At 39.2% G+C, this 12,536-nt stretch overlaps 1 protein-coding gene across 4 annotated transcripts in view; it reads right to left on the reverse strand.

Moving 5' to 3' along the window:
* Positions 1-12,536, reverse strand: part of Bnc2 (basonuclin zinc finger protein 2) — a 405,775-nt gene that overhangs the window by 285,883 nt on the left and 107,356 nt on the right. For all 4 annotated transcript variants that reach the window (XM_015994929.3, XM_076564461.1, XM_076564460.1 and 1 more), the window contains one exon: positions 4,042-4,167. In XM_015994929.3, coding sequence (XP_015850415.2) covers positions 4,042-4,167 — 126 coding nt within the window. The remainder of the gene's footprint in view (positions 1-4,041; positions 4,168-12,536) is intronic.

Raw genomic sequence — 12,536 nt, forward strand, 5'->3', positions numbered from 1 at the left:
TCTTGCCAAAATAATAAAAAGGACGCTCCACATCGCATGACAATCAGCACTTCCTCATGGCGAAACAATTCAAGCTTTTTGTGATTCATTTATTTTATAGGAAAAGATGTTGACTGGCTATCCAATCTTAATGTAGAGAAGCAGGCTGTCATTCTCAAAGAAAGCTTTAATGGTTTTTGCTCTCAGAACTCTAAAGCACCATGTAAACCAGGCACTAATCAAACGCAACTTTAACATATAAAATAATGCTGAAGCCTGGGTTCCTGATACATTAAGGTGCATAACTTAATATATGCAGATTATGCAGGAGCAGCAGGCTGGACTCAGCCACAGAGGTGGGGCAGGCAATTGAGGAAATGTCATTTTTCTTGAGAACAAAGTGTGGGACTTGCTTTGCAACATCTGTTGGTCTGTGTGAAATGTTAACAGATGTCTTAAGTGGAAAAAAAGGAGAGAGGGAGTTAATAAAGGGAAAGTCCTCTGAACAGATAATCCACCCGAATTTCCATATTCCTAAGGAAGAAAGTTGACAGCGGCCTTTCCCCTTGTGAAACCTAATTCATCACACAAAGTTTCATTTTCTAGGTAAAATTAAGGAGCAAAAATTCTGACTCACTATAAAAGAATAGAAAAAACTAAAACTAGCAATAATTTCAATTTTTTTTTCAAATTTCAAATTTTTGTGTTTGCTTTCTAATTATATAGTTATCTATACTGCTTCTTTTTCCCTGACTCTCAAATGCAATTTGATGAAAGGAGAGTACTCATATCCCTTCAAACATACAAACATAACCCCAATGGCTATACAAACATATGCACAGAAGAAACAATACCTGCCATATTATATGTGCATGCTGTGGAGAAGGGGAAGGAGGGGAGATTAAAAAGCAGTTCTTAAGATCATCCATCTTTTTTGTTTTTTGGTTTGTTTCACTTTATCTACCTATCTATTTATTTTATTTAAGACAGGTTCTTTCTACATAGCTGTCCTGGCACATACCACGTAGCCCACCTTGGCCTCAACTCAAACTCACAGAGATCTGCCTGCCTCTATGAACCATCTTTTTTAATGTAAAGGCACTCATCTTCACAATTAAGAGTCACCTAATATTTACACCTCCATCCTTGCTTGCTCCCAGCTACTCTTTTTCCATTGCTATCTTTGTAAAGAGATCATAGCCACACCCACGTATTTCAACAGTCAAGCATTCCCAAGCAGTAACACCTGGAAATTGTGGATCCCCATGTTCAAATTTTAAGGGACTTGGCAAAATTTGCTTATTTAGCAGTTTTTTTTTTTTTCTTATTTCAATTTGTTAGGTGACTGAACCAAACATGTCCATAGCAATCTTTAATTCAGGCTAAAAAGATGATGCATGGGCAGTAGGGACATGGGGGTTCCCTTTAATCCCAGCACTTGGGAGGCAGAGGCAGGCAGATCTCTGTGAATTTGAGGCCAGTTTGATCTGGTTCCACACCATGAAGGAGCAACCTAGTGAGATCCTATCTCAACAATAAAACAAAGAAAAAGAAAAAATAATAACAAAAAGATGATTCATGCAGGCCAACAACTGAATGTAACCAAGTGTTGTATGTAAATGCTCTAAACTACATAGGCATCTATTCTACTGCTTTTCCTACTAAAATCTTTAAGAATTTAGGTTTAGAGTCCATGAATTAGCTAGTTTGAAAATCACTTAAGGATCTTTATGGAGAGGAGAGGGAAAAAAAATCATGTCGCCATCTTTGATTGGAGTCTCAACCCCTGAACCTCTCTCCTCCAAGAGCTGTGTTACAATATTTACAGCTATGCCTTTGCCAGGGTCTTGGACAAGCTGGGTTGGGCATTTCACCATATAGAAGCTTCAGCCAGAACAGCATGAAGGCTTCAGGGAACAAGATCATGGTCCAATTTGTAAGTAAGATGTTCATACATGCCTTCATTTTTAGTTAGTTTTCTACCAAACCATTATGGATACTAAATACTCCTATGTTAACTCACAGGAACACCAACCACATTAGTGCCCAAGACTGAAATAATAACTGCCATGTACCGAAAAAAGAAGAAAAATGGTGACCAATACAGAGAGAGGAGATCTTATGCATTAAAAACATCTTTATGTGACCCGAAAAGGAACACAAGCCCAAATATAAGGTTTGAGACCCTTTAATCAGTGACATTAACATTCCACCATAGGAAAATATTACCTAAAAGCTTCACCTGAAAGAGAGAAACTACTCCAATTGATGATTGTCTAACAGTGACTGGGAGGTAGCATCTGTTGACAGCCTCATCAGGGGCTCCATTCCATCACACACTTCAAGGAAATACCCAAATGGTATAATCCTTTGGTACTATGAAAATATGAATATGGACAGATTTGGGCAGGGCGTAGTAAATAAGATAGTTTACAAAATACCAAGGAATAGCTGAATCCCTCGGAATCAAGATTCATGTTTCAAAAAAGCATCTCCGGTCAGTATGAACCTTGTGCCCACAAAAGATCAAACATTTTACTACCTTGTTTTTATCTAAAAACTGAAAAATGACTTTATCTTTTTGTGGGTACAAGCAATGACAAAAGCTTTCTTTCCACCACTAGCTACAGTTTGTTTTTTTTTTTTATTTTGAAAAAAATCTTCTAAAAGAATCAGTGGTATCCTTCCTTAAATGAGTATGAGGATGAATAGAGCAAAAACAAAAAACAAAAACAAAGCCAACAGGCTGGGCCAGGGAGGTGCACTGGGGAATTACTTTCATATGACCATGAAAGTTGCAGGATTGTAAAGACAATATTAATTTTTTTATTTACTTCCTTCTAAAAACTGCAGACTGAGATGCTGGCAGCACCAGTAAAAATGTCATCATAATAGTTTAAATTACTGTCAGGAAGTAAGATTGAGATTCACTTGCACACAAGAAACCACATTACAAGGATGGGCTCAATACCTTACAATTATTTGAAGAAATACAACACTTAAGTTAACACATAAAAAAGATACAATAAAAATAGTACAATACATGTAATTCTCAAACCTAAAAAAATAAATCTAAAGAGTGAAGTACAAGAAAGAAGTTTCAAAAATGCCAAGACTATTTTATTTTATTTTTGGTTTTTCGATACAGGGTTTTTCTGTGTAGCTTTGAGCCTTTCCTGGAACTCACTCTGTTGACTAGGCTGGCCTTGAACTCACAGAGATCTGCCTGGCTCTGCCTCCCAAGTGCTGGGATTAAAGGTGTGCGCCACCACCGCCCGGCTCCAAGACTATTTTAAACATGCACACAAACACATGTATGCAAACACGCACACACAAACACACATACACTTACAGACACACACAGACACTTACAAACACATACACAAACATACACTCACTCACAAACATAGACACACACATACACACCTTTAAATGGAAAAACATTGATGCAAAGAAAATTTGAATGAACTTGCAGACTGGTTTTCAAAATTAAAACATTTAAAATGGGAAGAATTAGCTAGTAGTGGAAGGCATCTGGGTGGTAAGGGTCTCTGGTGGGGGCATCAGCTGGAAGCAAGCAGACTGGCAGCTTTTAAAACACAACCGTGTTGTCTGCCCATCCAGCTGGTGTCCTGGTTATGCTTACCTTGTGAAAACTCATGCTGTACACACACAGCATGGGCAATTGTCTGTATCTATGTATCTATATCTATCTACCTCTTTGTGTATAGATAGATAGATGTTATATTTCAAGTCTATTACTAAAAACAGAGATTATGATCATAAATCAGCCCTAGAACTAAAAAGGATGAAGAGAAAAGGAAGGGGAACAAAAGGGGCTGAAACAAAAGAAGACAGTTTATCTCAGTCAAATCATTCAAATAACTGTCACAAAATTCTACTTCTTACAAGGTCTTCAGAGGCAAAAAGTGTTGGGAACCAAATAAACATATTCATTTCCTAGCATGAAGCTGAGAGACAGTAAAAGCGTGGAACCTCAACAGGGCAGCCAAAGCACGTGAGCATATTCAAGTGACACACACACAGGAAAGAGCAACATACCTCAAGTTGAGATGGATCAACCCCACAGCATGGGACCTTGAAATGTGCTTGCCAGTCTTGATCACCAAGCCTGCCCTCTGATTGGTAACTGAGGCAATTTGGAGGTGGGGAGGGCACAAAGCGTGCCTGTTGAGAGATGGGAAGAGGAAAGAAATTACATATACTCTGCAGACAGTGTTCTACAGAAACGCTGGTTATCGCATAACACTTTATCTTCAAAACGGCAAATGTAACATATTCCTCCGACCACTCGTGACACACCTTTAAAAAGTTAATCACTGAGGTCTATAGCAACCTGCAGTTAAATACATGAACCATGAGAAAATAAACAATGGGGTGGGAATAACAGAGTAATTCACTGATGGGTAACATGGCACAGGGCTTCTTGTGTATAAGCATAAACCCCCCTATTGAACTATACCCCCAGTTCACTCAGTCCCTTTTCTTTAAGGGGCGTGGGGAGATGTTGAAGAGTTGAGAGGGTATCTGGAACTGGGGCTGCCAAACACAGTTTCTACCACTAAGCAGCACCCCAACAAGTAGCTCAACTTACTCCATTATCTTCCACTGATCATAAAGAAAATCATCGTAAACCTTTTCATTCATTGTTGAAGGACTATTTATCAAGCTTCACACACCAAGTACAAGAAGCTGTGAGAAACACCAAAGCAAGACATAATCCCTTCTCACAGGAAGTTTAAGGTCTAGTACAGAACAGAAGCTATGCACAAAAATGACCTTATATAAATGAGAATGTGATAAGAGAACAGTAGAACCATGTGATTTAGGAAAGGATGCCTTCCCACTGATATGGGGAATGAAAGCTTCCTTCCAAGCAAAGACAGCCTTTGTTCTGGGAACAGGGAGACGAGCAATATTCCTCTAGAGAAGTGATCCAGTTTGCCTAGAGCTTAGGTAGGATGCTGTATAAAGCAGTAATAAATGAAAGAATGTGTAAGCAAAAGAACTATCGGTCAGAATCCCACAGTCCATGCTAAATTGCTGTTCTGCTATCTACCACTACCAGCCAAGTCTACTAAAAGACCTCAACAGCAGCACCCTGTGATTGTTAGTATTCTTTAAGAAAGTGCATCTAGGACAACTCATTAAAATGTGACTAGAACAAAGCGAAGAGATCAATTAGGGAAATATTATAATAAACTGTGTAAAATAACTACTAGCAAAGAAGGCTGATGAAGAAAAGCAAAGCACAAAAGACAATGTGAGGATGAAATAAAGGAGTAGTAAGAATGTCTGATAGGATCCAGGTAATACTGCTCATGCAGAGGACCCAAGTTAGTTCCTATGCTGGATGGATCACAACAATCTGTAACTCCAACTCCAGGGGATCAGATGTCTTCTAGCTTCCATATGCGCACGCGCACACATACATACACACACACACACAGACACACACACACACACACACACACACACACACACACACACACACACCTCCAAGAAGCAGATACATTCATATAACTAAAATAAAAATGAATCTTTTAAAATGGATTTGGGTGACAAAAGTCAATGTGTCACTAGAGAACTGATCAGTGGCACCTTCTACAGGAATGTATGAAATAACTCAGGGGAACACAATCAGTTTGGGGTAACAGATGGTCATGCAGATAAGTGGACGGAAGAAAACTCAGAAAACAAACCAATGCTAGAATTATCAGATTTGGGTCCATCCATGTAAACATAACATTAAAGGTGAAAGAACATGGCCATGGTGAGCATCTTTGGGGAGACTTGAGGTTATGAATCAGAAGATAAATTTTCCTCTGTTCTGAATTACAAAGGAAGGCAAAGGATGGTTGGGAGTCTTAGATAATACAACATTTAGAGTATAATAAGAGAAATTTAATAGCAATTAGAAATATAAGAGTGATCCATCCGTTAAGACACTTGACTTGGTAGTATGTGATGCAATTCAAATGCCTAAATACTTCAGATGTGTTTTTTATTAATTTGTTACTTTGAGTAAAGGTATGTTCATCATACAACTCCCAACATATATTTGTGACTAAAATATTTTATTGTATTTATTTTTGTTTTTTAAAAATATCTTGCATTTATGAATTTCTGTGTCATATGAGTTGTTTTGGTATAGTAACAGATATATATGATCCATATTATAAAGGAGTTAAGAAATATGTAATTTGTAAAGACAAAGAGGCAGAAATGGTAAAATACTCTTTGAAGGAATTTTGTAAGAAAACAAAGTAAAAGAAATGTAGTCTGAAAAGTTAGCAGGGTTTAGGGAAGTGTCTTTAGGAACAAACAGTTTGTTTTCCACTACAGGAGGTTAAAAAAAAAAGTCTGCAGCAAGCGGAGGGGACAAAGCCAGCCGAGAAAAGGATATTGAAGATCTAAGCCAGAGGGAAAATGATACAAAGGGTCCTAGGAGAGAATGTAATAAGAACACAAATGAAAAGGTTCCCTGAAGGGAGAAAAACATTTCCCTCAGAAACCAAAGGAATGATGGAGAAAATTTTCCATGGTTAAGAAATGCAGGTATTAGCAGGCAGTGGTGGCACATGCCTTTAATTCAAAAACTCAGAAGCATAGGCACATGGACCTCTGTGAGTTCAAAGCCAGCCTGGTCTGCAGAGTTCCAGGACAGCCTAGACTACACAGAGAAACGCTGTCTGGAAACACCAAAACCAAAAGAAATGCAGGGATTGACTCATTGATTGATTGATTGGTTGATTGATTGATTTTGTGTTTGTGTGTACATAAATATATAAATACAACCTGCTAAGTCTATTCAATGTTGCTTGCAAGTACTGACCACTTGGTATTGGATAACCAATTAGGTAGCACCTTCCTAGGGGGAAGACAACTTCTCTCAGCATCCCTTAGTTGCCTGTAGCTTTTGTCTGGGGGTGGGAGCCCGTGAGATCTCTGTCTTCCACTTTTTCATGTTGTCCTTGTTCAGGCCTTGCCATATTGTAACAATTAAAGAAGAGGAGGCCCGGAACTTGAGAAGGAGTGAGGGTGGGGGCCATGGAAGTTGTCGGAGGAAGGAAAGGGAATGGAAAGAAATGATGTAATTATATTTTACTTAAAACAATAATAAAAATGTTTAATTTTTTAAAAGAAATACAAATATTAAGAGTTCAGTTAAGAGCACTAAATAGCAGACAACTAGAGAAAAGAAAAGGAGTGAGCTACTTGAAAAGGGCCCAATGAAAGGTCAGAATCAACAAGGAGTGAGTAGAAATGCAAAGTGGCAGAAAGGTGTCAGGAGTCTCGTCCCCCCCCAACTGGATTCAAAACAATGCACTGGGCTAGAGAGATGGCTCAGTGGTTAAGAACATGTACTGTTCTTGCATGAGATGCAAGTTCAGACCTCAGTACACACATGAGATTTCTCACAACTGCTGTAACTCCAGCTCCAAGTGATCTGATGCCCTTTTATGCCTCTGTAGTCACTTGCACACATGCGAGTGCATGCACGCACGCGCACACACACACACACATACACACGCTATTTTTAAAAGATTTATCATTTAAATTTTAAAGATAAGCCTTTTAAAAAGATAGTGGTTAGGAGTTGGGAATTTCAACTCTGAAAACCAGAATACTTAAAACCAGCAAGGGGTTCTTAATGCAGAGAACAATGCCTTGCTCCAAAACAGTGGGAACAGAACTTTAGAAACCATAATTATTACATTCATTCCCATAGTGATGAGTTCATGGAAAAAAAGAAAATACCAAAAACATATTTTAGATCAAATTATTTGATCTTTATTTAGTCATACCCAAATTCTAAGTGTTTACAGAGCATTTGTTTTTAAATGGCTATAAATTTACTCCTAGCTCACGAAATTCCCCAAAGCAAACAAAATACCGAAATACCTTAAACCTTATCACATATGTGACTCGAGTGAAGTAAGGAGGGGGAGGTGGTAAGAATACTGCTTCACTGCAGACATGAGTCAACGCTGAGAGTCTCTCTCCACACTGCTAATTCCTACCTCCAGGCCTATGTGACCCCCAGTCACACTAAGTCTGCACCCAATTAGTGAGCTGCATTAGCAGAATCTGTAGTCCAGAATCCCTCTAGAGACCAGGGTAATGATGAGTTCTATCACCTGGCCAGTATCTACAGCCACCAAAGAACTACCTCAGGGACATGGAAAAGGACATTTATACACTGCGCTGGCAGCCACTACAACCAGCCTTCCTAACAGAGTCACTAACATTGTCTAAGTGACCTGTCATATAGCTTTATAAAGTAGCATTAATACTGTGGGCCAAAATGAGATTGATCTTTGAGCTTCGTGGTCTCCTGCTGTCAACGGTGCATTATAAAACCAATACTAAATACTTTATAAATAGGTCTCCCTACAGTGTATTAGAGAAACAGTGCATATTTCATGGCCCATAGTTAGGTAGCCACATATCCATCAGGCTAATACATTATTTATTAGATACTCAGAAGTGCAATAAGAGTCAATAAACTAACTTCTGGATACTTGTACGCAACTATTTCACTGGAAATTGTACCTGGATGAGAAAACTTTCTCACTAACAATGGTGGACGGAAGAGCCTCTCTCAAGCATACTGTCAGAAGGAAGCGCATACCTCTTGAGAGAGAGGAAAATCTTCTGTCCTGAAGAGAATTTTTGTCGCTGAACTTTAAGCACTATCCAACCCCATATTCATTTCTTTTACTTTGTATATACATGCCTCTGATTCTCCCATCTTCATGGACAGCTCAGAGAAATAAGGATGGGTGGGAACATGTCTATCATCCCTTATCTCCAGCCAGATGACAAGGTCCACTAATGCTTTGTACTTGTTATCTCAAAGAAAGTATACAGTCACTTGAGTGTTCATACAAGGTCTGTGCTACATGTGCAGCATGGAATTCAGAAGTCATTAACCAAAAGTTTAAAAGAGCTTTTATTTTATTTCTTCATTTCTTTTCTTTTTCTCCTATATTTTCTGTTAAAGCTTCCAAGCCCTGAGATGCCTATGATGCAGTCCCTGATGCCCAGTCCAACATCGCCAGGCATCTCATGCCTAATTCTACCATTCTGAAAGAGCACCCTCTACTCTGGAATGTATCCCAGCCCTTCAAGGAAGGATTTCTTCAGCTGGGAGTTATTTCTCAAACTATAAGAGGCGTGGACCTTTGTGTAGTATTGCGGGTGCCATGGTTTCACATGCTGGCCACATTAATACTGGAGAGCAAGCATCTGTAACCCACAGCTGTATGTGCTCCAGCCCCAAAGCACCGCAAGGCTGGTGCCAACGCAAACCACTCTTCCCATCCCACACTGGAACCACATTGGTTTTCTTCAGGAGCCAGAGACTGAGATACAGTTCTGAAAATGGGGTTTTGGGTACTTTCCACTCATGTGATGGATATGGACTATCAAGAAGAATACTGCCAGGGGCACTGGATCTTTTCTTCTCCCCATTCCACATCAAGTGGATAAACTATAAAGGGGAAAGGGAGGGAAGAAGACAGTGGAGGATATGGTCAATGAACACCATATGCAAGTATACAAATGTGCTGATGTAACCCAATACTATGTACAATGAACATATACAGTGAAATTAATTTTTTAAGGAAAGGAAAATATAAGAGGCTTATATCATTAAAGTATTATTCTAAAAATCCCCTAGGGAAACAACCTAAATGGAAAAACATACACATTTTTCCCACAATGTTTTCAGTTTTCTTCCTCATTATCTTATAGTTTTACTCCTATAGGCAAGAGGTTTTAAGGTTGAAAAAAATGTTCTGAGGGTAGGTAAAAGAAGTAAAAATAAAGGACACACATGAGAGAGATGATTTCACATTACTTTCTCAAAGAAACATCCCCAAATCCTAGACATCAGGAAAGCTAATATGAAAACAGGGGCTAAGACGAACGTCTTCCTATTATTTTTGCCACTACAACCACTACTGCTAAGATGACTATCCATATTAATGAGTTTGGTATGCAGACCAACTATAAAAGATGCAGTCTCTGACCTAAGCACTTATCTATGTCTGCGGGGATTTACTACTCCTGCTAGATTTACTTTATTCTTCATACTCTCGCCCAGAGGAAGTGATCATCACTCAAGACTTGGAGCCTGTCCATGGGTGGGGTTTACATATGGCAATGAGAAGAGGGTATTTGCCCTTGGACACAGATGGTATTGAACCCAAAGCTTAGTAAGTCTGGGTTGCTTGCAGCAAAGAGAAAGATAAAATTTCTGAAAATCTGACACTGATCTCATGGAGCTTTATTTAAAAAAAAAATCACAAAGTGTGAAAGTGCACTACATTCAGTGCTTTATCACCTCAAGCACATGTACGTACGGACTGCGTCACTATGCCCTGAATTGGTATCATACAGCTATCTCTATGTGATGCGGCAACCTCTACCATAAGGCAGCCCCACATCCACTTATTTACATTCCATTTGTGTGATTATAATGTATGTGAAAGATATACTCAGGGAGTCAACTGTGGTTAAAAGTCCAGCAATGAGATTATGTAGGTCTGACTATCTGTAGAAGCTTTTACTTATTTGTGTGACCTTGGCCAATTAGCCCAACTTTGCCATCTCCAAAGTGGAAATAGTAGTAGCAGTCACCATAGTAATTCACAGAATTGTTGTGAAGACTGTGTTAGCACGAAAGTTTTACCTAGTATCTAAGCATAAGCACTCAACAAATGGGAGTCAGTCTCTCTCTTTCTCTGGTGTGTGTGTGTGTGTGTGTGTGTGTGTGTGTGTGTGAAAACAGATTTCAATCTGGATGGCCTCAGGTATTTTTGTTTGGCTCCCCAAGTAAGAATATATGAACATGCATGTATTTTAATTAATGGCCAACATACAAAGTTTCAGAACATGTAAAGTCAAAATACAAGTTAACAGCTGCAGGGTGGAAGGGTGTGGTAGAGAGAGGAAAAGGGTAAAGTGTTGGGCAACTAAAGAGATAAGATAGAAAAAACGTAATACCTTTGCAGCAACTGTGAACTGAGGTGGAACCGAAGCTACAGTCTTTAGCAAGCTCCTCACTGGGCACAGTCTCCTCCACCCACCCCTTCCCCACCTGTTTTTCTCACTTTGTTATTTGCCTGGCTACTTTGGCCATTTAAGCCTGTAACACCTCTCTAGTGAGTCACTGCATTCATGCACTAGCTTTGGAGCGTTCATTCTCTCTCTCTCTCTCTCTCTCTCTCTCTCTCTCTCTCTCTCTCTCTCTCTCTCTCACACACACACACACACACACACACACACACACACACACACACACAGGAAAATGGTATTTAAACAAGGCTGGCCTTGAACTCACTGAAATCCACCTTCCTCTGCCTTCTGAGAACTGGGATTAAAAGTATATGCCACCATACATAGCTCCAGATGTTTCCTATTGCCAGCCTCTGCTGCAATTACAGGCACAGGCTTTGTGACAGATCTACTTCAGTAGCAGTGGCTATGAAGCATATTTGCTTTCAACCAATGGAGGTCTTTTCTCTGAAACATAGAGATGTGAATTCTGAACATGCAGGGAGGGTGGTACAGAGCCTGGGTTCCTCGGCCTTTGCAGTTGTCTGAAGCATCCTTGGAGTTAGGCATGGGGTAGGGGTGATCTAACCTGATTGCTTTACAACCAAGGAAACAGGCTAAAACACAAAATGAGTTGGTAACAGGACATGGGCCATTTTTCAGGGCTTTTGGTCTTCCACACTGCTTTGACAGTAGAGTTCAAAGCAGTGGCCACATGCTGAAAACCTGCGATATACCAGAGTTTCCCTGACTTGACAAGAAACTTCATGGGCAAGTAGTCTTCAAACTGGTAACTTGAAATAGGCAAGATTGGAAATCACCACCAGTTAACAAATCCAAGCTCCCTGTGTTTAACCCTATGAACCAGACAATGAACATGTACAACCACTGGTAGAAATTCTGACATTTGGATAACTCTAGCATTGGGCATTTGACATGGTACATATGAGTGTTTCTACATACTGCTTCCTAGAGATTTCAAAGCCAAGTCATATTCTTAAGGGTTAGGGAAGAAAGTAAATCTGTGCTTAGATTAGTAAATAGGCTTAGATCTCTTGGTCTACGATGCATGGTGACAAGTTCGAAAGATGAAATTGAAGAAAAGTCACAGCTCATGAATCATTATGAATAGATAGAGTCTAAGGGCTATTGCCCTGGCTTCACTGTGTATCTGCTATATGCCATATTGTGAAAGGGATAGTTTCCCTATACATGCTCCCTTTTTCTTTTCTAAGCTCTATTATAAAAAAAAAATTGCAAATAAGTAAAAACACTACACATCAAAATTAATCAGACCCAAAGTCTACGTAGCTTAATGAACTTATATTCAGTTAGGACTTCCATTCAAAGAGGCAGCTATGAAGCTTTATATTAAATTTTACTCTGTAAGTATTGAATATATTTTATGTACTTATCTAATGCCAAAAACCCCAAATCCATGACAGAATTTAAATTAGAAAAAAATCAGTTCT

Source organism: Peromyscus maniculatus, chromosome 2 (genome assembly GCF_049852395.1).
Source record: "Peromyscus maniculatus bairdii isolate BWxNUB_F1_BW_parent chromosome 2, HU_Pman_BW_mat_3.1, whole genome shotgun sequence".
NCBI classification, from domain to species: domain Eukaryota; kingdom Metazoa; phylum Chordata; class Mammalia; order Rodentia; family Cricetidae; genus Peromyscus; species Peromyscus maniculatus.